General features: G+C 30.5%; 1 protein-coding gene across 1 annotated transcript in view; it reads right to left on the reverse strand.

Annotated features, from left to right (window-relative positions):
• The window catches only part of LOC142327561 (proline-, glutamic acid- and leucine-rich protein 1-like), a 38,164-nt gene extending 18,308 nt beyond the window's left edge, over positions 1-19,856 (reverse strand). Inside the window, exons 1-5 of the mRNA XM_075370720.1 lie at positions 19,613-19,856; positions 17,652-17,862; positions 14,831-14,937; positions 8,967-9,251; positions 2,950-3,089 (exon numbers count right to left, since the gene is read on the reverse strand). Coding sequence (XP_075226835.1) covers positions 2,950-3,089; positions 8,967-9,251; positions 14,831-14,937; positions 17,652-17,862; positions 19,613-19,720 — 851 coding nt within the window. The 5' untranslated portion in view covers positions 19,721-19,856. The remainder of the gene's footprint in view (positions 1-2,949; positions 3,090-8,966; positions 9,252-14,830; positions 14,938-17,651; positions 17,863-19,612) is intronic.
• Between the last annotated feature and the right edge of the window lie 8,096 nt (positions 19,857-27,952).

The following is a 27,952-nucleotide window of genomic DNA, read 5'->3' on the forward strand; positions in this document are numbered from 1 at the left end:
TCAAAGTGAAAAAAATGTGGTACACTCATGATGATATTATTTTATATATATATATATATTTTTATAAAGGGAGGAATACCATTTACATACAAAGTGTTGGGTTCACTAACAGACTCTACAAGATGTTATTGAGTGCGTATGTGTGCCTGCACCCTACCGACTAATCCTTCACCCCTGATAGTTCTCTCCTTTTCTGGAAACTGCCATGAAGCATTACTTCAAAAAAGGGCAACTTACCTTCCTGTACCAGGCATCAGAGCGACCATGGGTTCACTGCATCCAGGCGACCTTCACAGGTTCAGGAGGGCCCTTGGACACTCCCCCGCAGCACTGTCCTCTGCACCAGAGCTCTCAGGTGTTCGTCTGCTTTCTTGCTTCTTCCTCCATCCAGAGCATCTCCATAACTACTCTGGAATACCTAACCACAGTAAGCCAGTGCTCTTCTTTGTGAGCCTGGGATCTATAAAGCCCTCGGGCAGGAACTTTATTAATTAGGAATTTTTCCTAATTAGCTCTAAAAAGCGAAGCTTATCTTCCTGCTCTGGGCATCGGAGTGACTGTAGGTTCACAACATCCAGGTGACCCCCACATAGTCGGGAGGCCCTCTACACACTTATCCGCGACCCTGTCCCCTTCACTGGCGCTCTCAGGTGTCTGTCTGCTTTCCTTGCTTCTTCCGCTATCCGAAGCCTCTCTCTACGATTGCTCTGCTGGAAATCTGACCGCAGCAGACCAATGCTCTTCTTTGGCCAGATGAAGTCAATAAGCCCCTCAGGCAGGAATAGAACCATCATACCCAGGAGTGCAAGCACCAGCCTTGCCCCGATCCTCCTTCACCTTAATTTTTATTCCAGGATTGGACTTTTGTATAGATAAAACTCTGCAGAGGCAGACACCTCAATCTCAGACCTTACAGATTTCAGGAGGTCAGCATAAGTACACAATGTTTTTAACAACAGTGTCTGTCTTGTGTTTCGGCTACTCATTCCAGCTCGAGAGAAGTCTGACCTATGGCGCAACCAGATGAAACCTGCAACCAATCATCCTCCCCTCACATTCTAAGATTTTACATATATACATAGTACAAGCAGAGTACGATACCCTGCTTGTATATCTCAACCTGAGTTGGTCGCAGGTTCCCATCGCTTTTGCTCCTTATTTTTGCAAATACATCTACAAGTGATTGAGGTAAAGCTATGTGGAAGATTTTTGCCACCACAGCCCTTTCTACTTCCTTGCCAAGTAAACTTGCTTCCAACTTTGCCGATGCAACATTGCCTGCCTTCATATTGGGTCCTCCCAATAGCCATGCCACTTGGGGGTGCCTGGCAGCAAGACTATCGTTAAGACATTTCTCCATAACCTCTTTCATATCAACCAACACCACCATATTGTTAAAACCTTTGCACCTGTTAGGTATTCCTATCCTAGTGTGTCTAAAAGCATCCCTAGCCCACCATTGTTTAATGAAGTCCGTCATACACTCAATATCATATATATACATACAATATCATATATGCATACACAATGCATCCTCCAGTTTCCTCAAGTCCTTGACCAGCACAGCTAAATCCGCCTCTTATCTCCTTGATTGAATGTTTGATGTTCTTGTCAAACTGCTTCCTTAGGTCACGTGCCAGATTCTCGATTCTTCTGGTAAGGTTGTCTAATCCCTTTGGCACCTCCTCTTCTATGGATGATTGGCATATCTGTCTTGGCCTCTTAGCCCCTTTTCTAATGTCAATTACAGATCTATGCTCCACAGGTGGCAAACCCTTCACCACAGGGATTTCTGCCGATGTTCCTGCTACAACCTGCACCTCCTCAGCTGCAGAAACTCCCTGTTTCACAACCTTCAGCTCCATAATTGGCTCTGAAGACTTTTCCGAACTTTCCTCCATTAAGGAGAGCCAGCCAAAAATTAATCTTCAAATGTCTGTTGGAGATGATAATCAACCAGAAAAAGGTAAATAACAAAACAAACCAACTACACGCCTAAAGACTGAGCTTTTAAACTGGTGGATGCGGTTAGGTTAACCTCAAATTGTTCGCTGCTCTGCGCCAACAGCTCAACGTATAACACAGTTATTTTGTTTACAGCTACAAGTAGTCAGTGATGTCACTACCTGGTGGCAACTTGTATAATTGACTTAGAATAATATCAGTGTAATAGTAATACAACAAAAATTAAAAAAATATATTAAAATCAATTAATTTACTGTATTTATATATATTTAAGATATTAAGAAGGATCGGAAATATAACCGTCAAAGACCCTTGCCTGCACTGAGTTGATCATCAAATACAACTAACCTTACCAATCGCAGACAATGACCAAAATCACAAAAACAAAGGTAATCCAAAGACTAAAAATATTACAGCACGTTCAAAACATATTCAACCACAGTATCCAACATCCGTAACCAAAGAATAACCAAAAAACCAACAAATGCAGAGTAAAAAGACAAAAATCTATACAGATAGAGCTCACCATATTACTTTATATTAAGAGATCTAAATAGATTACAATACTTATAATAATAATTAGTGGGATATGATTTTAACTCTTTAACCCCCAAACACCAGATTACTTGTTTTCAGTCTAAATTCCTGTATAATTTTGTTGTTGGGATTTAATGAACAGTATTATAACAGAATGGTTGACCTGCAGATGGAAAAGACAAACTGCTGAAATATATTTGGGCTTAGAGCCTATTACTGTCCCACAATGAAAACTAAAAATAAAACAAAATTATGTCAATTAACCTAAGTTTTATGTACACATGGTGTTTTCTTAAAATATTCTTTCCTTTACAAGACAGTATATTTGATGATTATACTGATAAACTATAGATCTTTTGGTAATTACATTAACATTATCGGTTTTTGAACATGTGAACATATATACTTAGTAACCATGTAACTAGTAGTATTAATTAGAGGACATACAAAAGCATTGCTTGAAGATATTTTGACATTCCTCTAATATGTTTCATGATTTGCTGCATTCTTTCTGATGCTGAAGCTTTTTTATCAATTGGTTTTGTAACAAGCAGTTCAATATTTCCTTCAGATGGTCGATGAGTCGTCTAAAATGAAAATGAATCAAATTAATAATGGTAGTAATTTTATATGAGAAAACATTTATGATTATGATACCAAAGGTTCAATTACAATGAAATGAGAAATTAATTTCTACCACTCCATCAATTCCTGAGGTGTGGGTGGTAGCATTTTATCTATTAAAAGCAAGTTCTGGTTTGGAGCAAACAGAAGAATGTAAAGAAAAAAATAATTTAGAAAAATTAATGAAAGTAAAAACATTGCGCAAAAAACAAAAAGACTAAAACAATTAAAAATAACACAAAATTTTGGAAACAAAAATGCAATTACCATATCAAAAATTCCAACATAAAGTATTTTAGCTATATTTAAGAATCTCAAGCACTATTAACAATCAAAACAGATGTAGATTTTTATCATGAATGTACAAAAATGTACCGTTTTCAGAGTGATACATTTTCCTGATTTAATTAAAAAATTTAAGACATAACAAATTGGAGAATAACATATTTATTTTTTAATAAAAATACATTTCCAATTACGCAAAATGCTACCAAAGCAGAAATAGTTAATAAGAATTGCGTAAAAAACCTAGAAGGTACATAATTTGTAGATTTAAATTTTCTTTTTTTAACAAAAAGGTAATCTCAGAATAATAACCTATTTTTTGTATTTTTGGACAGCTCATTTCTAATGTTGATTATATATATATATATATATATATGTGTGTGTATATATATTATGCTTTTCATAGTCCATTACTATTGCTCAGACCAAATCACTTAACACATTCAAATAAAATTTCTTCCCACTTAAAAAATAATTATAAATACATAAATTTTATTAAATAGATAGATAAAATTGCTAATTATTTATGGTGAAATATAATACAAATTATAAAAATTCTTACATCACACAGACAATTAATTAATTATGTCCACCGATTTGTAGCAAGTACATTATCAATTTTAGTATTAAAACCATAGTGTAACATTTTCCACTTTACACAACAAATATTATATTTTCTAATTACATAAGAGATTCTGAATTATATTTTCCTTTAAAAAAATTAATATAAATACAGTAAAGTATGATGTTAAACTTTACTGTATTTTGTGGTGACTTGTCTAAAGAAATAATACTGGACAATAAACATAGAAAAAGTTTATAATTCTTTCCATTAAAAAAAATACATGAATAAAATTAAATCAATATTATTTTGCTGCTAAGATGGTCTTTCATAAAGAATTCATCATCCAGAGTGAACAAAATAGCATCAATCCCATTAAATTCAGCTCTTTAGAACGTTATCTAAATCTATTTTAAAATTATCCTCTGTTTCTAAATGAAGACAAAGCAAAAATTTATAATAAAATTTTATAAACTATAGAAGAAAAACCAATATGAATTTGATGTGTAACATAATTTTTACATTTCATGAGTAGTAAAATAAATTATAAACCATTAGTGAGATGTACTTTCCTAGCACGTGAAAAATGCTAAGCCTGATCATGATAATATCATAAATTAAAGTATTATCACTGAATTTCTAACATTTTACATGCATGACAATTAAAAAAGAGAATACATATATATATATATATATATATATATATATATATATATATATATATATATATATATATATATATATATATATAAAATACTTAAGTAAATTAACCTACAAATTATATAACTGATAATCATCAATGCTGTAATTCATCTTTAGAACTGCAAAAAATATACTCCAAATAAAAAAATAAAATATTAACAACCAGAAATGCATAATTAACTGCAGAAGCACAGGTCAACATTAAAATAAAGTACAAGAGGTGGATCAAAAAATAAGTTACACCCTTGCCATGTTCTTGAACTTAAATGGATATATTAATGTCTTGTGGTGGCAGCTCTGGTTTTGTTGTCTTCATGCTCCCCCAGCAATAATTCTGTACGACATTCAGTATGTGTGTAATGTCGCTGTCAATATTGCATGGCTTCTAGAGGTTTCATCCAGCATAGAAGTGGCATTCAGTAGTCCGATTTTTGTGGGCAAAAAATTACAATTGTTGTGAAATTCATCGCCAAATTGTTGAGGTATACAGTGAGAATGCAATTTAATGCCCCATGATCACAAAATCGTGCCAAATGTTCAGAAACGGAAGAACAAATATGAGTGACAAACTGTGTGCTGAGTGTCCTTCAACTGCAAACGCGACGGGTAACGAAGAACCCATGAATAAAATGATCTGAGTAACCAGCGCATAAAATTAGAGAGATTGCAAGTGAACTTAATATCAGTTATGTTAGTGTGTTTGCGATTATCATAAGATGTCAGCAGGATAGGTGTCACATCTCTTGATCGACAACCACAAACATCAACATTTTGTGTCTGCTCTTTCTTTTCTTCAATGTTATTCCAGGAATGGTTCACAGTTTATGAAACAAATCATCACAGGGGATGAGAGCTGGGTGCTTCATTACATTCCTGAGACTAAACGAGCATCACATGAATGGAGATACAAAAACTCGCCGCAGCCAAACAAAGTGAAAACATCCACACATGCTCGAAAGGTGTTGTTTACAGTGAATTTATGCCTCAAGGAACAACAAACAAGCCTGAATCTTACTGAGACTTGAAAAAAATTGCATAAAGCCATTAAAGATCTGGAAGATTGAGTGATGGGGTTGTTTTTCTTCACGAAAATGCTACTCCTCATTCAGCTCATGTGACAAAGGAATTACTGCAAAAATTCAAGTGGGAAGTGTGGTTCTATCCGCCTTACAGCCCTGACCTAGCACCCTGCGACTAATACGTTTGGTCCTCTCAAGCGAGATCCAGGTCCCACAGATGACCCAGGTTGTCTGGTCCCAGGTCTCAAGCGAGACCTGGAAGGGAGCATTTCGCTAATGATAATTAACTGAAGGAAGTAGTCCTTAAATGGCTGAAGGAAATTGGACAAAATTTTTATGAGAATGGAATTGAAAAACTTGTCACAAGGTATGAAAAGCATTTAGAAAAATTTGGTGATTATGTCGAAAAATAGATAAAATATGTACTTTTTTGTTCAATAAAAAAAAAATTTTCTTATAAATATGTTTTTTCCATAGAGAGGAAAAGTAACTTATTTTCTGATCATCCCTTGTACATAGGCAACAGAGAATAGAAAATGTAACTATAAAGATTATGGGCAAACAGAAAACAACTAAAACAGAAATAGAGAACTGAATCCAGATTTTTTGCAAGAATTAGGTAAAATTAAATAAGACACATTTTACATCACAAAAAATGCAATTAAACAAATTTTGTGACACTGAATTAAAACTATGAAAATTACATAATATTTCACAGCACCCCTGTGAAGAAAACATGGTTCCCAGGGCAACATGGTGCAAACTTTGGGAACCACTGCCACAGCACCCAAATGCTGAATAATGGCAGGATTAGAAAGCAACCTTTCTGTTCATGTTAGGTACTCCCTCCCAATCATATTATTATATGTATAACTTATTTTTATTAAGGCAATTGTAAAAATTAGAATTCCAGCATATGTTGTAATCTGTTTGCTTTTTTCTAAACCAGACCTTGTTATTTCTTTACAAACGCAATCTTATTTCCTCTAAATTTGTAGTCTTTATATGACACAATGTGAAACTTACTTTTTCAGCTTCAGTTACATTTAATCAATGATTCCTGTTGAAAAGGGCTCAGCCAATCACTGGGAAGCTATGCCATTCAGAAAAGTGTTTGAAAGTTTCTGCACTAATAAATTCTTCAAATAAAACTAATGAATACATAATAACGTGTATTTACATTAAAGATACTAAGCCATTTTGTTATAGTAAACATTACATTGAAAATAACCTGATATTCTTTGAAATAAATACCACATTTTATTAATGATACAACAAACTAAGTATTTTTTTGTTTGTTTTTTTACTGGTTTATTATGAAGTGACTAAGTTAGTATCAGGATTTCAAATTATGTTTGTGCCAGTATTATAGAAAATTGTAATATGTTTTGTTTAGTTTTATTATTATAGTTTGAGAAGAAATGGCTACAATATATAATACAAACAAAAAATGAGAGACAATGTAAAATATTAAATAATTCTAAAATTACAAAAATATTTATACGGCGTAGCTGAAATGTAATGCATAGTCCCCCATAAGTTGCAGATGGAAAGAGATAATCAAATGAAAAAAATATGGCATAGAAGTACATTTTATCAGCTGCAAAACCATACACTTATTTTTCCAGATAGTTTATTTTTAGCTACATAATCCTCCAAATAGTAAATGAATCTTTCTCATTCTGTCAATGAAGAATGCTGGTGGTCTTTCCTTTCGATGATAGACCTTACTGCATCTGTCAGTTCATCATGCAGAGCGAAATGAATACCTTTAATACTTTCTTTAATTGCAAAAAGAAGTAAAATTTCAGCGTACCAAATCTGTCAAGTATGAGGGTGAGGAATAGATTCAAATTTTAACATCACAAGAACCTCAGCGGTTGCACACAATGTGCTGAGCATTATCATGTAGCAGAATTATCAGCAACTCGATAATTCTGATTATGTATGTGTTGAATAAACAAGCATTCAACTAATAAAGTGTTGTAGCATTTATTTTAGAAGCACCAAAAGGAGGTGTTTCCATCTTCAACCAAAAACTGGTTGACCATAATGAGGGACACTCATAACAGCTTCTGATGCATAAAATTCTACTGTCCACCTACTTCCAGTACTCAATCAAGTTTCATCAACATAAACAGCTTTCAGACAATTACAAATGTCATCAGTGTTCATTTTTCTGATGTTAAAAATCCAATCATTATGTTTTATACAGGCTGACATGGCAGGCATATTCAATTCCATAACAATAGCAAATGTCAGAAAATAAGAAGATATGTATCAACAAATTGTGTAATGTTAGCAGTAGGAGAATAAAACTAAAAGATGGCAGCTGCTGTTGCTTTGCGTAACACTTTGTTTTCCCATTACATTCCAATGTGCATTTATTTCAGTTGGCCCACTAAAAATAAATATGGGCAGAATGGAATTAAAAATTTATTCAAAAAAATGGGAAGTAAGCAGACTAATGAAATCCAAGTAGTAAAGGATTAAGTAACCTGCACACTGATAATAATTATAAACTCAAATTAAAACCAAAATTAAGCTCAAATAAGGAAACTTCCTCGTTAAATATATTGTTTATAATATTTTGCAATATTAAAAAAATGATATTAAATAAATAAATTTAATTGTAAATTATAGTTAACCATCAATTGTAATTATCATTTTATTTGTTTTGCACAAATGTAATGCTTACGCAGATAATCAAACAAACAAAAATAATGATAATGTCATACCTACAGATATTTTAAATATAATGTAAATTATTAAAAAAAATTGCTCAGTCATTTATTTCCTTTAACATAAGAACAATATGAGTCACTGTTTATTTATTCCTTTTAAGAATCAATTTCTAAATGGCCTAACTTTCCAGTGAATGGGGCTCTTTACATTCTGCAAAGCAATGTCTGTATATAATTAGCAGGAAGAGAGCATGTGTTTTCCCACAGCAACATCTCATGTTGCATAAGTCAGGTTTGGTAATGGTACAGCAGGAGGAAGCAGGCAATTCCATCAGGTAGGAAGGTGACTATGGTACTGAGTGGCATGTAACATGGTAGATTTCAATGGGATAGGTACAGATTGTGTGTTGTTCATTTTAGCTATGCTTACTGAACGAGTCTGAGCTTTGTGGTAAGCAAAATCGATTAAGTTAATACAATAAAATGAAACAAACGGCCACAACTGATTTTTTTAACACATTGAAATTAGACATACCAATATATAATAAACAGGTAAAAGAAAAATAAATAAAAGATAATCACACAAACCTGTATTTCATCGACATTATCAAAAAGCAAATCTAAGTAATGATGTAATGTGTGTATAAGAACTAACTGATTTGTTTTCCAGACGTTTTTATATGAAATTCCTTCTTTGCTTTTACCTTTTACTTGAGATAACAATGCATAACATTTTGCAGCTACGGAAAGTAATGATGGTTCTGCATCCAAAAGTCTTAATAAAAGATTTAATATGAATTTATTATATTCACCACAAGGTCCAGGATATTCTCGCATACAAACAATAAGGCATTCCAACAAAGACTGTAAAGTCTGCAAAAAAAAAAGATACCTAATTAGAAAATGAAGCAAGAACAGAAATCAATGCATAATATGATGCAATTGCAATAAAGTAAAGGATTAAAATGATAACATAATATAGTGCCCAAAACTAAACTTTAGTGAAACGTTTTATCAAATCCAAACATAACTCTACAAAGTACTAAATGACAACAATAGGGTTAAATTATAGCTTGAATAAAAATAATTTTCAACTTTCATTACTATGTACAATAAAAATAATTTTCTCAATACTATTTAAGATAAAAAAATGTAACGGAAAGCTAAAAAACTTCAATATATTCTGTATAATTTTTTTTACAAAGGTAAAAAGTATCTAGAAGCAAACTAATACTTATAAGTAGAAACACCTTCATATAAGAAATAAACAATTAACAATAAATAAAATTAATTCCAAAAATAAATCGTGCTTCACAATTCAGTTAACAAACAGAATTTTACACTTATTTCAAAATCATTTTATTTTCATAATGTGCAGTGAAGTTAAGTTTTAAACACACTGTCTATCCTGATCCAAATATTCATACTAAACTAGTATATGAAAATGTAACATAATTATATCAAATAATTCATTAAACTCTGTATCATTTAAAATGACTTAGTTGTTACTCCATACTTGATCAAACTGGAAAGATTTGTATCAGTTCTTTTATGATTTCTTTCGATCATGTGACACCTATACATAGAACAACTTTTAATAAAAATGAACATTTTTATATTAATAAACAAAATAGCTATATGTTGATAATTTACTTTCTTACCATTTTTTTATTTTACTTTCAAGATAAGATATATCAAAGTAATATTGTTTAGTCTACACCTACAAGGTGCAGTAAAAAATTAATTAGTAATTTGGACCAATCATGTTTTCCCAATTACTTAAAAATAATGTTTTCCTGAAATATTTTAATGAAAACTGTAATAAAGTTTTGCATGTGATAGTAACTAGTCCAGGAGAATCGAGTTGGAGTAGATGTAAAGAGGTATAACAGTTAGAAAACACTGCAGAATTTTGTCCAAACAAGTAAAAAGTAGAACCAAAAAATTTATGCAAAAAGGGTGAAAACACGTATTTTTTCAAAATATTTCTAAAACATTTAAAAACGGAAATATTTTCATTATGCTACTTCAGGTATGATAAGTCTTGAAACAACTTGAAGATTTAATTATTTATACGGTTTAATTATTTATACAAATTTTTCAAAAAATTCAAATGTTGGGAAAAATGACGAATATAAAATGGATGTTGGAAATTGTATCAAAACAAGAAAAATTTTTTTGGCATTTCTTAAAATTTCATTTGTTTGTAGGAATGATTACAAAAAAGTATAATTATAATACATCCTTAATTAACAAATTTATTATTCTCCTAAAAACTATTTATCAACTTTTTATGAAATCTGGTACTGGTTTGTATTTCATTGAAGTACTCGAATCTCAAAACAATTATTTTGATGATACTGAATGTAAATGATGACATCTGACAATCACATTAATTTTCATTCTTTTTTTTAAAAAAATGATTTTTAATAACAAGATCTCGCACATTTTCAAGAAATGGTTTTATACCAAGCCTCCACAAAAAAAAAATTGAAGAGTCTGTTTTTTTCCAACGTTATTTTATGTGTTTATGTCTTACATTTTCAATATTCTGAGCTATTTCTTTTGGTACAGGTGAACATGTGGTTTAGACATAAGATAGAGTATTTTTTATGTTGATTAACGTAGTTTTTCTTTTAATTTGATATCTTTAAATCAAGGAAGTTATTACAGTTTCCTAAATCTTACAAAAGTGCAAAATTGCCAAGCACATCTGTACAACCTGCCCACTCAAAAAAAAAAAATAAGCAACATCCTAAAAATAAAATAACATCTGTTTTCAACTTTCTAAATGTTGGTAAAACTCTTAACATTAAATAAAATACAAATAAATTTTACCAACAAAATTTTAATTTTGTATAGGGTAATATGGATTAACCCTTTGGAGTCCCTTTATAGTAAATGACCAACTAACCTAGTCAATTTTTTTTCACTGATATCCCAGCCAGGTCCAATTTTTACAGCAAGGGATATCTGATATTTCTGTCTTACCGGAAATTTAATTTCTCTGCAATTTCAAACATTTATTTTATTACATTATGACACTTGGAAGTTTCTTTTTAAGTTAATAAATTTATTTCCATACTTTAAAAACTTTTTTTTTCATTGTTAGTAGGCAAAATTAAAAAAAAAATAGCATAACAAAACTGAAAAAACAAAAAAAAAATTATAAAATAATGCCAACTAGAGCTGCAACTAAATGTTAATAATTATTATTCTTATATTAATGATTTATTATTATTATTTATAAAAAAAAATACGTAAAATACAAAAAAATATTTTTTAGCGATATTTTTTAACACGGTGATACTTCTCAAAACGTTAGCCAGGATGAAGGGATGGCTTTCGACTGCAAGTATTGCAGTAAAACAAGTTTCTTTTCTACCATCCTTCACCTTCCTATCACTACACACTACAGAGTCTTTATGCTTATTTGATGCTTCTTTACAAATAAAATGAGGTTTATTATTAAAATGATCTTCAGTATCAGAACTTGAAGGTCACCCTCTTTTTTCTTCTCTCCTGATTACAGACATCACCCACCAGTTGATAAAGCAAACGTTTGCGAAACCTCTTATGAATGAGAACATTTTCATTTTCTGCCCATTTATTCCAGCAATATAACATATAGACATTTACAATCCCAACCTCGAGCAGCCAAAGAACATCTTTTGCCACCACATTACAGATTTTCTTACAAATGCATAATTAGCTATTTAATGGTCACCTCAATTAACTGCATCAATCTTAGCTGTATAGTCACAAATTATGGTTGGTTTGTTGAACTCAGTCGTATTATTTTTATTTACTCTTTGAACAGTCTATGTGATTGTGTTGACATGTTGACAATAAAGAAACTATCCATTTGTCTTTCCATGCAAGTAACATCACTTTGGTGCCATAACAATATGCAACCTGCTCATGCACTCTAATTTTTAAATTTTTAAGAAACCTTATGGGTTTAACATAATAGTGCCAGTGGTATGCACTCTGTGCTTATAAAGTTCAAGTATTAAATTAGGACTGGTGTAAAACCAATCAGTATATAAATGGTAACCTAAACCCTGAATGTAAGGCACAACTTTGTTGAGAAGGTGGAGAACTATTCGACTTATGAAAGGAAGTTCTGGTCGATCTATAGCGTCTGTTGTTGCCTTCCCAAAATAGGGAATAAATGTACATATACAACCCGTCATGCAACCTACTAAAACAAATATGCATGAACCCCATTTTGTGGGCTTCATAGGGTTGTAGCATTTAGATGTAATTCTTCCTTTACAACCCACAGTACTTTCATTGTTAACAATATCTTATGCTGGGATACAGTTTTCCCTATATTGTTTATCAGTACACTCTGAAACATTTCTTACCTTTCCGCCTCTCTAACAAACTGCTGCATCTGGCTGATTTGGAGAACATAAATGAAATGCCCAAAAAATTTGAAGAAAGCAACAACGTTTTATCCTACCATTCTTCTGACCAACATTCTTTAATATTGGTTTTAGGGTTTATGCCAATATAAATTATTATTCCCAGAAAAGCTTTAATTTCAACAAGGGTGACATCCTTCCAGCTCCATCATATAGAATATTGCCTAAGTGGCATGTTTTTTTTTTTATATTTTCTTTTGCAAACTGAATAGTTTGGCAACAATTTCAGACAATAATGAACCGGTAAAAAATAACTGAAAGTACTGCAATTCAACTTTCACATTATTGTTATACATTGGACCACATCATGGAATGGAAATTTGGGCAAATCACAATCAATTACATCGTATTTTTCCCATAACCATTATAACAAGTATCACTGAATGGTCCATTTCCTGAAGGTAAGTCAATATAATTATCAAAATTGTTGGTATTACTCATGAAAATAATCTTCAATATTGTCACAAACTGGACAACACTAACTTCAAATTCACTATCACTTTCTGATCCTGAAGGTGAATCAGGGTATTTTCATTAACTGTTGGATTGCAGTCACTATCATCACTAAACAGACTTTTCAAATCATCACCAGAAAACTCATTTTTATTTTCTAATTTGAAATTACAAATCGATTACAATGAGAACTTCCAGCCATCTTTTGTACCTTAACTTGTTTATTTACAATTCAAACAAGATGTTAGAAACAGACTACTAGATATGTTATCATATGTGCGTTCGTTTACTGATAACAGATTCAGATTAAACAGCTGACGCTAAACTAAATAGAATACAATGTCAAATGAGAACTGTCTAAATGTCAAGCAATGCTCAGTTCAAGATTTACTGACATCTAAACATCATGTTGAGCGTAGCATAACATTAGACCCCTACGTGAATTTCAGAACATTGAGTATGTTATGACAAAGGACTGCATGAAGGGCTAATGCTGGAGTAACATTGTCAATGCGTTATGCTAATGGCTGTTCAAAAAGTGATGCAACCAAAAGGAAGGTTTCCTTTTTTGTTGCAGGTTTAACTGAGGAAAAATGAGTTACACAATGCAGCAGAGAATATTCATTGTTTCCCAATACATTAGATTTGCCAGTTATGCCCAGACACAGAATGCCTTTACAAAATCGTACAGTGTGGATGCACCAAACTAGTCCAAGTGGCTGCACAAGTTTCAGACAGGGAATGTGACAAATGCAGCCAAAAGTGGTTAACCGAAAGTACTAACACCAAAAAAGTAGAATGACGTGCAAGCTGCATATTCTGTTAGTCCCAAGAAGTCTGTGCGATGCCTATCTAGCCAATTTGGTCTCTCCATTGGTAGTGTCCACGCAGAATTTTGTAAGTATTTAAAGAAGCATCCATTTTGTCTTGTTACCTGCAGGCACTGGAAAATGCATAGCTTTCTGCCAGTAGTTCATGATATCTATAATACCAGATGGGGAGAACACAATGATTGGTTTCGGTCTGACAAGGCATGGTTCCATCTTGAAGAATGGAGTATGTATGTTTACTTTTGAATGAAGGCCACTTTCAACAACTATTGTAACATAATCATTTTCCCATAAGGTTGTGTCATTTTTTGAACAGTATACACAAAATAAGAATGCAGCAAGCACTTACTATAACACACAATAGTTTCAGGGCAAATGATGTGCTCAATAAGTTTACAAAATTACATGCATGTGCACTAGTGCTGTGACTAACAAGCTCTACCACTTATACTCAAATGCTTTTTGAGGAAGAAATCATAGATGGATGGATACTTATTGAACTAAGCTCATATAATTATGTTTTGATCTGAATAAAGTATATATTTCAAAGTGCTAGAAGAGAAGAAAAATTTAATATAAAATAATTAAGTAATCTGAAATTGGCAATTAGTTTGGTCTGACTGGCTGTTCGTGTATTCAGTGCTAATTGTTAAGCAGTTGGGGACATCAGAGTTTTTTGACTTGTTTAACAAAAAGGTTAAAATCAGCAAATAATGTAGATATCTAAAATAAATGTTACCTCACTATCAATATCCCGTTTAGAATGTTCTAAAGCATTAGGAACTATTGTGGATGATGCTTGCTTTTTAATTTCTGGAAATTTTACAGCCATCTTAAGCAGTATTCCTGTAATAATAAAATATAAATAACTCAAAATTATTACCAAATAACTATAAATAAAAATTCATTTCTTTTGTACTCATTTACCAATAAAAATAATAAAATAACATAACGATAAACCTTGAATTTCTACAAACTCTTCCAAGGATTAATATCAAAGACTAATTTATGGTTTTTAGTTCAATTCTTTATTATGAATAAAGAATAAAATAAAAATTAAATATGATTTTAAGAAATGAAGACTTTAAACTTAAAATACATGTATGATTGTCATTTTTTTAAATGCAAAAAACTTGATAGCTAAGTAAGCTCGTGGTCAACATCACAGTTTATCAGCTGTCATGTATTTAAGAAACAATTTTTGTCACAAAGTATAATTTCTCTTGTTTATTATTGTTTAGATTTGTTAGAGTTCAGTTACAATCATTATTTCCAGACTATTTAGGGACTATGACTAATTGGACATATAGCTAATGTTAAACAGCATGGCTTTAAACAAGAAACTAATAACCTTTAGTATTTTTTTTTAACTTTTAAGCATTGCATTGTAAATAAACTTTTAATAATTGTTATCTGATCATGGCATGAATAAAATACTCCGTATTTATTATTCTTTTGTTTACGTTTAAAAATATAGTTACTTAAACATCTTTCCAAGAAGAAAAATCACAATTATTATATCCAGTGTAATTAAAAAAAAGAAAGTAATCGATTAACCAATAACATAAGAAAAGTATGGACCATAAAAAAAAAAAGGCTGTCTTTCAAGAGTTAATCTTATGAACAACACAGTGAGAAAAAATGAAGTTTTATATCATATTGCAGTTTTATTTATTTATTTTCCCAATTAATTACCTTAGAGTTCCAATTTATTTAAAGAAATCCCATAGGAATTACAGAAAAGTAGCATAAAAGTGACTCTTTTTTTTATAAATTTCTAGGTTACTTTAACTCAATTTTCTAAAACTTTGTTAATAAAATCATATTAAAAAAATAGTGTTTATATTTAAGGACACAGTTTTATCTAATTTTTATTTCACACTTTACATACAGTCAGTTTCAATGACATTAATCAATTAAAAAAATGGTTGATAATGAATGTTTTCTAAACAAAATGGTTAAGTTCTGTAAAAAATTAACTTTATCCAATATCAAAGATGTAAAATTATATAATACTGAACTGCAATATCACTGAAGAAATAAATCACAATTTTTTAACATTCATCATACTTTATTTTCATCAATGTGTTTGAACACTGCATGTTTAAATCATCATTACTGTTATTGTATTCAATAAGCATCCTTACATCCTTCTGTGAAACTCAGAATTTCCAATTATCCACCCGCATCCAAGCCCACATTAGGTCACGAGTGCAAGACTCTACTGTAATTAGAATAATTTCTATTAGTCTAAGTAATATACGAGTAATTACAAGCTTCATACTGGGTGTGAATCCAATATAACTTTAAGTTATTGTACAACTTCTGAAAGGGACAATGCATTTGTAATGATAAATTTCTCTTTTATTATTCTATAATGACTAAAAATAACACATATCATCAAAATTTGTGAGGCCACTATAATCCAAAATTACTAAGTAAAAAAAAATTGAATAAGATTTCAATGAAATCACACCAGAGAACTATACACAGTTATCGAAAAAGGTTGCAGCAATCTAAAAAATCATGTTTCAGAAACTACTAGAGATAATCAAATGAGTATTCGTTTTAAAAATTCACCAACTCAAAAAGGTTTTTTTTTGCATATAAACATCAAATTACAGTTACAGATAAATAAATGTGTTGAATTCTCAAGTAAAATGCTCAATAACATTGACAATGAAGAAACATTTTTAAAACATGTTATATTTACAGATGGAGCGACTTTCCATGCTGGTTGCGCAAACCAGTATAATTGAAGGATATGCAGATCTCAGCAACCCAATGAAATTATTGAGTATGTCAGAAATTCCCAAAAAATAAACAAGTGGTGCGGTTTGATATCCAATCGTGTGATTAACCCATTTTTTTTCATGAGCCTACTATCACAGTGAATGTTTAGACATGCTACAACTGTACATTTCCCTGCAAGTTGACCAAATTGAACAAGAAAGTAACATTGCTGTAATGTTTCAATATGATGGTGCGGCTCCACACTTTAGCCTAGACATTTAACACACTTAAATCAAAGATTACCTAATCATTGGATTGGTAGGGCCAGTCCTGTGCTTTGGCCTCCAAGAAGCCCAGATTTGATTTCCCTAAATTTTTTCTATGGGGATACGTAAAAACAGTGTCTGCAGTGAAAAAATTCAAGGATATACAACATTTAAGACAACGGATTACAGCTGCTATAGTAGTACAGCTTCATAATATTGTAGCTGCTATTGCCAGTTGCGCCTGTAGTGATCCAGCAGACCTGGAAAGAAGTCAATTTTTCAGCTGAATGTTTGCAGGGCAACCAACAGAGCTCATATTGAAACATTCTAAAGAATGTAAAAAATCTTTTTGAAAAAAATACTAATTTGATTACCTCTAATAGTTTCTGAGATTCTTAAGAGATCTGCCATATATTTTATGGTAATTAATTAGTATTAAAATTTGAACAAACCTGTAATTACAAAATTATTTCTTAAAAGAAAAAACAAAACAAAAAACAACAGATTTTTAATAAAAACTACCACAGGGGTATATAAAAACAATTATGACTATTTACTTACCAAGAACATTAAAGGATACATTAGCCACAATGGAATGTTTATCAAATGTCCCTTTTAAACAATGTGACATCCATGATGAAGCATTGTCAACAAATGCTTCAACTGAACACTGTTGTAAAGCAATATTAAGAATAAGGAGTCCTTCTAATCTGTTTTCATTTTCATTCAATCGAATATTAACTAGTTTAACATATCCTTCATTTTTCTTATCCTGAAAAACAACATAACTATTCAGTAACAACATTAGCTAATTTATATCTGCTTCAGTAATACCATTTCAGAGATATTGTAATATATCATTAAGCTGATAAGTTGAATGAAATGATGGATAATGAAGTAGATACCAAACAAACATAATGCTTATAATAAAACTCAAGATCACCCAAACATAGAAGCCAGCATATTAACCACAACATCAAATGACTTACCAATATTTTGATATTATTTAGTACATCTTATGGGTCTTATTTCAAAAGCAGACACATCCTTAATTTTAATTTCCTGAATTACTAATATTGTTATGTAAATTTCCTATGGATTAAGTAATATTATAATATTTAATTATATTAAGTATAATAATGAAAATCAATAATAATAAAGTCATACAACATAGATATTAATTGTTTGTCTATCTATCATTGTAGTAATTATATTTCAACCTTCTTCGTTATATCATTTGCTGTGTATTAATTGGTGCAGTCATTTATTGTGTGTTGACCTCGTCAGTATTCATTATTTTCATCTAACATGGGTTTGATTATCTTAATCTGTGAGGAGGCAGACAAACAATGTGGTGTTTTTTACAAGCTAAAAGCATTACATAATCCTAGGTTTTGCATACAGGGTCATGAAATGTCTCTTTTGCTAAGCAATTAGCAAGATAAATGTTTTACAAAGATGAGTTGTTGCAGTTCTGCTTGTTAAAGCAGTGGTATGTGGCTACAATGCAGCAAACTGAAATTGGAAGTTTCTGATTATTTCCAGTAAGCATGGGGTGAGAATAAACCAGTTTTCAATATTGTAACAATGAATTGCTATGGTTGGTGCCAATGTAACTGATTGGATAACATTTTCTGAGGGAAATGTGTCTGGACATGTTATTCTGTAACTCAGTAATAACAGGCAGGAATGGTCTGAATATGGAAATATACAAATCTCTTTTTTCAAGGTGAAAATATGACATGGGAATGGATTTACCTCAGCATTCGGTGTTTGCAGGAATTTGCAGAGAAACAAAAGAATGTTTCATATGCGGCCCCTGATCAAAAGAAAGATATGTTACTAAATTTTATAATTTAGTAATTTTGTCGCAGATCTAATACACTTATTAGTATAAATACAATTTATAATTGTTGGCAGAATTACGATGATATAACTATGTACAAAGTTACAATTTTACACATCAAATTGTTAATCACTCAATTAACTCTCAAAATCCAATTACTGGGGCGCATACAAACACAGCAGAGTTTATGGGCAGCAGTGAAAAGGTGGAATGGCAAGGAGTGTGGTATGTTAAGATCTACGCTATACTCCTATTTATGGAAAATCATGTAAAATCACATTGACAAGGGCCAATTCAATCAAGTTTTGTAGGTTATCATCCTATTTTGGCCTCCAGAACAGTGAATATTAATAAGACTTATTTTTTACTATTATAACAGCAATTTAGGAAATGTGTCTGCTTTAGAAATAAGACCCTATGTAATAACTAGTGTTGTAAAGATCTCCAATAAAAATACGTCTTACTAGTTAATATATAATTTTAAAATGTTACTGTAATTCATTAACTTAATTACATTACACTTGTCTTATTATCAAATCAGTTAGGTTTAGGACACACAGATCAAATATAACAGTCTAAAGAAATACGTAAAGTGCAAACTATATAATTAACATGGTTATAATTTTTTTCTAATGTGCACAAGTGCCAAAAAAAATAGTAAAAATAAACAACCTACCCCTCCATGAAAAGCAACATGTTCTTCACACGAACTTAAATAATTTTGTAAATGATTAACACTTTTTCGATTCAATACAGAAGGTAAGAGGTCTAAAATACCTTCCATTCTAACTTAATCGTGATAAAATCTACAGTTCAGCAAGAGAAACACTCAGTTTAGAAGAACCATACCAACGAAAATCACATTAACTACAAAAACGTGCTTAACCTAACATCCAGACGTTGCTTGTAAACTAAACAAGATTAACTGCGCAAGTGCAACACACTAACCTCAAAACTAGTTACCTGTTAAAAATCATTATTATTATTATTGTATTGTAATATAATTAAATTATGCCAAAGTATTATAATTCTTAATTTAACATACAAACACATTAATACATTGAACTTATAAAGTTATCAACTCAGATAAAAATGAATTGCTGCAAAAGTATAAAGTTAAATTTTTATTTAGTTCTACAGTTTGCCGTAGCGTGCAGTTTGCTGGTTTAAATTTTCATTGTCTATACTTCTATGCAACAAAAGAGCTTTCCCTAAAATTAATCGTAAAAAGCACGTCCTACTTTCATACAATATGAGTATTGTAAAAAATGTTTCCTCTATCTTCATAAAAAAATTCAGATGTCTATCACATCTAAGTCTTGTTCACAGTTGCAGCTGTGAAAATTAAGCTATATATTCAATTCTATTTCACCTTCAAAATTATTCAAAGTAGCTGTAAGAAAAATAAATAAATGAGGTAATATAGATAAGAAAAATACGGTAAACATTTAGCTTCAGTATTATAATATTAATATTATCAGAAGTATTACCAAATAAAATATATAAAGTATTATCAGAGATTATTTACATTGAAGAAATTAAAAAAAAAATTCTACCTGCTATTAAATCTAAAACTAGGTTGTTATTTTGGTTATGAAATAGTCATCATCACTAGACATTAGGAAATAGTACGCATAAAAAAATATTAATAATAAATAATAATGATAAAATACAGATCACACATAAATTCATGAAAACATTAATTGGAATAGAGTTTACACAAAAATAATAATGAACTTAAAGGGGCTTGGACTGAAGAGAGAAAACGACTCGGTCAAAAGATGAAAAAATTTTGAAAGAAAAAAAGTGTAATGTTATTTAATGTAGACCTCAGTTGGCCGAAACAAAAAAAAATAAAAAATTAACAATAAAAATGTTATAACATGTTGACTGCAATATTTTTTTATGGATGTAATTCTTGTGTGTTACAAGTCCCCATTGTCATATATTCAATGATGTGTTGCAGGATAACTTTCGTATATTCTAACACTATTTTCTATCATCCATCTTCTATCTATTTGTGAATTTTATGTTTAAATAGCACTATAGTCACCCAGGTCTGATCCTTCAAATGTCAATATTTTATCTTTAGAATTACTTAGAATGACATAAAAAAATTAATGAGGATAGATGAAAAATATACCTGCTGCACAGAAGAGAAATTGAGGAGAGAAAAGGATATCTCATCGTAAATTCCCATTTAGGACATACATAACCAGTACTGAAGCCAATATGATGAACATATACAGAAAAACAAAAAAAAATACTTAGGAAACATAAAACATCTAAAGAACCAACAATTCCAACTCAGTTGGCCAACCAATACAAAACTGCATGGCCATTATATACGTTGGATAACAATTTATCTCAAGAGTGATAAACATGTACCTTAAACTAAAATTTCAAATAGAGATATCTGTCCTCTCACAAAAACAAAATTTTTTTTTAAAACCTTTGTTTTAAACTAATTAATTATGTGACCAATTTCCAGATAATTTTGGGGTATGGTGTATTCTGTACTTATGAGCCAATGCTCTTTAAGTGTACTTTCAATGTTTCTTCTAGTTTTTTATATGTAAATTAAATTCCAGTTATTGTCTTTACAAATCAGTTATAAATGATTGCTCTTTCAATATTTTTAATAAATAATTTTAAAGTTAAGGTTTTACTTACTGGTGAACATAGATTTATATAATATGAAACAAACTTAAAAAGTTAATGCTAATTAGCTCCAAAAGATCCTGTTGAAGAAATCATCCATATTTCAAAAGTGATCTATTGGATATTTATCTGTTAATGAGACCTTTTCTTAACAGTTTGTGAGTAAATTTATCTGCATCATTTTTCATAAGTCTTTTTAAAATGAAGATAAGTATAAAATCAAAAAATTGTTTATTGTTATTTTTATATTTATTTATTCATTCTTTCTATTTAACTACAAAAGAGAAACTTTATTGTTATTGGTAATAGTAATTGCAATATTATTCATTACTAGATGAAGAACTATCTAAGAAATATTTACAGAAACAGTATTAGTGTTTATAAATATTCATACAGAATTACAATTAACACACATAAAAATATTAGCAGCAAGGTGCAAATTTTTCACATAATTCAAAGAAGCCAAAAAAAAAATCAAGAATATTTGAAAATCCATGAAATCTACAAATACATTAATCTATAAAGGAGTTTTTTAATTCTCTCAAAACAACTGACATCAACAACACCTTTGAAGGTGCTGTATAAAGGCTCTAAACCATATTTTCATATACAGCAGACTCCCAGGAATCCAAACATAAAGCTTGGAAGGTGAATTATTTGTGAAGAGAAGCTATCAGCTGATGAAAATGTAACTAAACTGTTTTGAATTGGCCTATTGCTATTATAATTACTAAAAATATCATATCTTTTTAAATGTATAGTTGTTTACAAACTGTTTTTCTGGGTAAAAAATTTTATTTCCAAGTGAATTAAACTTTTACTCTCTATAACTTAATAAATCTGGTTTACTCAAAATCATTCTTCTTGTATCTACTTACATGTTTTTATTTTACTAATAAAGCAAATAATTTGTTTTTGTTTTAAACAAAAATATTTTTCAGGTAACTGTCAATATTTATTTGCCAAAAAATTACTAACTCCAAACACTAAAACTGGATTCGGTGTTATTAAACTTGATTGATCTAAAATCAATAGAATACTTACCATCATTATTTTATTTATTTATTTTTAAAAAATTCCAACGTTTTACAATACATTAATGATATTTTACCTTGCTAAATAAATTAATATATTATTTATTTATTCATTCCGTAACTTATCTTTATTATCCTTATTAGGATTTATACAAAAACTGACTTTTTAAAAAACCGGTTTTCAAATTTTAACTTTTCCATGAAACCAGTTTAAACTGGTTTCAAACTTTTACAGATAAAAACAAGACATATTTACAACTTAGAATAGAAGTTTTTAATCTTTTTTATTCATAATACTTCAAAAATACAAAAAAGGAAACATACAGTTATAAGTACATAGATAAAATTATTAAATTAAAAAATTAACAAATGTTTTATATTTATGTAAATTATTATTTTACTTCTTTCTTTGTTTAATATAACTTCAAAAAGCAAAGAACATCAATTGATTTATTGCTTAGTCGTGTCCTTATTTTGGACACAAAATTATCAGAAATAGAAAAAACTCACCCACTTGCTACTGAACTGGGCTTAAAATTGCCTTTTAAGCATTAAATAATAAATCTAAATTTTTTGTTCTTTATTTGTAGCCTCTCTCCTTCCTTAATGTTTGAGGACTAGAGGAAGTCACTTCTTCAGGTTCTTGCAGATATTTATTTATTTATTGCTATTTCCATAGCAATATTCATCATAGATATGTCTTGATTTTCTTCTTCATCACTTTTTTTAACATCGCAGTCATCTTCTGTAGAATAATCTTTAGACAATCTTGATAATATTTGTCCAGATAACTTAATAGTGTCAGTTTTTGTAACTAATGTAAGAAATTTACTAGAAGATTTTGTCCGAATGGTCTGTGAATTTGCCAGGGTTGACCAGGACTTTGGCATAGAACCTTCTGGATTAAAAGCAGAGAAGGTCCCCCATTCTGCAGTGGAAGTTAGTAATTCATTTTGGAAGGCATACTTGAAAAATGCTAATGTTCATATTAATGAAGATGTACAAAAAAATCAATTTCATTTAGTTAATGGTGATTATGATGTGTGTTTTGCTGTCTGGCAGGTTTCAGCTAGCAACCAGTCTTCCATCCAATTAATCTTTCTGTATGTCTATATTTGCATTCCACCTTGATATGATCAATTATTTGAAACCTTCATCCTCTTTTTGTGCTTCCATTCATAATTATTTCCATCCAAGTCTGTTAGTATCCATTTCTTCCTAGCCAATGTCTTATATAGCTTTTTTCTGTTCTTTATTATTTTTCTCTGTACTCCAACTCAGTTCATCACTTCTTCATTTTTTATTCTATTTTATTGTTAGATTTTTATTTATAAGAAATTGCTAGATCCCATACACCTGATAGTTTTGCAAATATTACTTAAGTATTACAAACTCAAATATGCAAAACATGTATTTTACCAGGGAGAATGAGAGATGGATGGAATGATGGGTGAAAAAAATATAAACCCTTACTAGGAATCAAACAAGAGACTAGTTGATGTAGAAGCCATTTGAGATTAGATTAGTTGGTCTAAATTAGGTGAAACTTAATGGATTTGAGCTTATAGCCAATATGGAATATGGAACCTAATATTACAAATTCCTCAAAACCTGGTACATCTATGATAATAAAATCATATAAATTGATAAATGTGAAGTAAAAATAATTCCCCACAACTAAAGTAATTAAGACTGGTTTCCATAGATTATCAAAGTTAAAAAAAAGAAAGATGAAAATTTCACTAAATTGTTATCGTAGGCTTCAGAACTGCATTAATAACACAGTCGAATGAGTTAAAAGGAATAAGTGCCATTAAATTTTGGCAAAACGTTTGTTGGGACCTACTCCCATAAAACATTACTTCTCTCTTCAAATATAGGGTTGACGGCAGATGTTTGGAAAAGCAAGATTTATTAAAGATTTTGATGTTCTTTTTGACTCTAAACTTCTTTTTATGAAGAATGAACTTCTTTTTCCTAATTATGGGAAAAATGAGAAAAAATCTTGGTCTAATAATGTGAATTAAGTGCATGTCTACTTTGACGTGTGCCAATTTTCAGCAAAAATAAAATGTAAACATTCATATATTATCTCTGTTTGATTGCAGACAATTGCGGACAATTGTTCATTTCATGCAGTGAAGTCTAAAAATATCTTGTGTCCTAAATAAATATATTTTTTTTTTATCTGGCCATTATGGCCCAAGTTACAACTTTTATTTCACTTTATTCTATTGCTTTCTATTTTTCCATTATTCCTTCATCATTTTACAGTATCATTTCTTTTTTGTTTCAATCATTGTATTTTTAATTAATGTTTAGTTTCTAATGTAGATAGTGCTATAGAAGATCTACAGCTCTAGAGGGGGAAGTATTGTAATCGGTCCAATTTGGGCATATGCAGTTTTCCCTGGATCTTGACGTTTTGACACCTAAAGAACCCAAAAAACTGGGTGGGGATTTTCTGAGTGTTAATGTTCGTATGTACGTGTGTTCGGTGTTGGCTTCTAAATCACTTTATATCTCCGGAACTACTAGTCGATTTTGAACAAACTGGTTAATTGACTTCTATATATGGTCATATATATGGTATCTACTTCAATATATTATCAATAAATAAAAAATTTGGAACACATTAATGGAAATTATTTGAGAAGATATATACGTTAAAAGAAGATACAAAAAGTTTAGGGTTTTTTTTAATTGGTATTATTTAAAAAAAAAAAAAAAACATAGAAAAGGATAATGATTTTTTTGTAAAACAAAATTTGTTAAATTTGTTTAAAATAAACTGGTGGGAGGTCGTTCTATTGAATGGTTCGTTAATTTATTTAAAATAGCTGCGGATGTACAATAAGGCTCGTTCTCTTTTGTTGAGTTATAAGAAAAAATGTCTGCTTTGATAGAGATGGACATTTTCTTTTAGAAAAAAATATACATTCATAAATACAGAATGTCCCACGAAAAAACGGAGAATTTATCAGGATATATTCTACTGATGAAAATAATGAAAAAAGTTCATTTAAACATAAGTTGGAAATACTTTCCTTTTGAGGTACGGCTAGCGAAATATTCTGCCCGGATTTCAGCTCTTCTAATAAAAAGAAGTCCTACTGTAATTTTTTAAAAATTAAGAAGTAAAGCTGGTGGTTTCTTATGTAATTTTATCTAGGAAATAGGATAAAATAGGTTCCAGAACGGTAAATTCCGTAAGTTTTAAGATATCCGACGTAAAACACAAAATTCAGTATCGAAAAAACAATACGTAGTACAACAATAGCTTTGTTAATGATCAACAAATGCGGATGACTTAGTAACAAAACTTGTGGAGAATTTAATTCTGAGAAAATTAATGTAAATACTCTCGATAAAGAGTAAATAAAAACTTTTAGAAATCGATATTTTATTGAAGCTAGCCTCGAAAACAAAGTATTTCCAGACCTATGTTTATATGAACGTTTTTCATTATTTTCATCAGTAGATCATGTCCTGAAAGTTCTCCGTTTCTTCGTGGGATACTCTGTATAAATTCTTGGATCATTTAAAAAATTTAATTTACCATACATCGATGGTTTACATGATTCATATCTGAGTGCCAAAAAATGATCTATCTTCATTTTTGTTACTTAAAAACTCGTTCTGACTTTTAAAGGGAACCCCAAGGAATTACATTTCAGTCACGGTAATGTTGGAACTATTTTTATTTTTTCGTATGTAGTAGAATATTTGATAAATTTTGCGTTTGCTATACTTCAATATTATTCTTATGAATTACATAATTTAAAATAGTTTTCTTCAATTTAAAAATATAAAATAATATTTTTCGGTCGTTTCGGATAACCGGGTATCAGTTAAGCCAGGTTTGAATAATCGATGCCCAACTGTATATACTGTGGTATGATAGATCCACCTTACCATAGATTTTATGAATGTGACAGACGGATCGGATATAAAGAGAGAGCAAGCCTTGGATGGATAACGCCCGAAAACACTGTAAGCTATATGAAACAAGGGCTGGTAGAATGGAATGGTATAGACGGTTTGGCCACGAAAATTCTTCAGAGGAAAGAAGTACAGTTTCGTGACTGGAGCAAGTAACAGCAAGCATAAAAAAAGGAAGAGAAAAACCGAGACCCGGCTACTAGGGGGAATCTGGGAACGGCATAACCGGACTTGGTTTTCCTCCCTGGTGGCTTGATGCTGGCAAAAGGCAAGACCGAGTACCGATTACTGTGGCGGGGCCCGGGAACGGCATAGTCGAGCCCGGTTATCCCGCCTCAGTGATTTGAGGTAGGCAAATGGGGTGAATAAAAGATCCGCCCCTCTGGGTTGAGTATTGCTTGAATGTCGATCCGACCGAGGGGAGCAGAAGAAAAAAAAGTTTGTATAATTGGGGTATTATTCTACTAAATATTAATCTATGTAATTTATATTTACTGATGTCGGACAATTGTTCGATAAATCTTTTGTTGCAACCTGTAAGCTATAGTTTTGATTTTTTGAAATAGTACTATGTGAGAACATTAATTAATTTGAATGCTACTTCTGAATTATAATCAGTGATTGGTGTGTAAAAAAAAAAACAAATTTGGACCAACATTAGGAAAATTTACTAAACCGGAGTTATAAGTCAGTTCCTTTTCTAGTTACAAATAAATAATCAATTTAATGATTGAAAAAAATTAACGAGATAAAAATTTCAAATTCACATAACGTAAAATATTAATTTTTTTTGTAATTTTCATTTACCATCTTTATTTTGCCAGTGTTTAAGATTAGATTTATTAGTCTTAAGATTAGAAATTCCTCATTTCGTAAGGTTAATTTTATCAAATTAAAAATTTTAATATATGACGTAAGGGCGAAGGAAAATAATTTAACAATTCTTTTATTCTAATTCAGTTAAAACAGCTTGTTTTTAAAATTACGAATTCATAAAAAAATTATATTTTATGTAATACATAAATAAAATAAAACGCAGTATTCAGTAATGAAAATGTTCCATTCAACGTAGGAAATAAAAAAAATAAAAAAATGAAATCTATTCAATAAAAATATACAAAAAGTGTTTCTTGTAACATCCTGCTGTAGAAAGATTTGAAAATTTATGTTTTTGTTAATGGATGGTTTACTTGTATCGAAGATATACGGCTCCGAGCTCATACATTTCACGCAACCGTGCACTAGTTTTTTCCTCCTTTCCGACGGTTTGGGGTTTAAAAAGCCCTGAGGGTTTCAATATCAGGGGAATCAAGTTGCCTTGCATCTTAAATCGTTATCTAATTTCGCACCGATTTCACTAAACGTAGAAAAAGCAGTAA

Source organism: Lycorma delicatula, chromosome 7 (assembly GCF_047948215.1).
Source record: "Lycorma delicatula isolate Av1 chromosome 7, ASM4794821v1, whole genome shotgun sequence".
Lineage (NCBI taxonomy): Eukaryota > Metazoa > Arthropoda > Insecta > Hemiptera > Fulgoridae > Lycorma > Lycorma delicatula.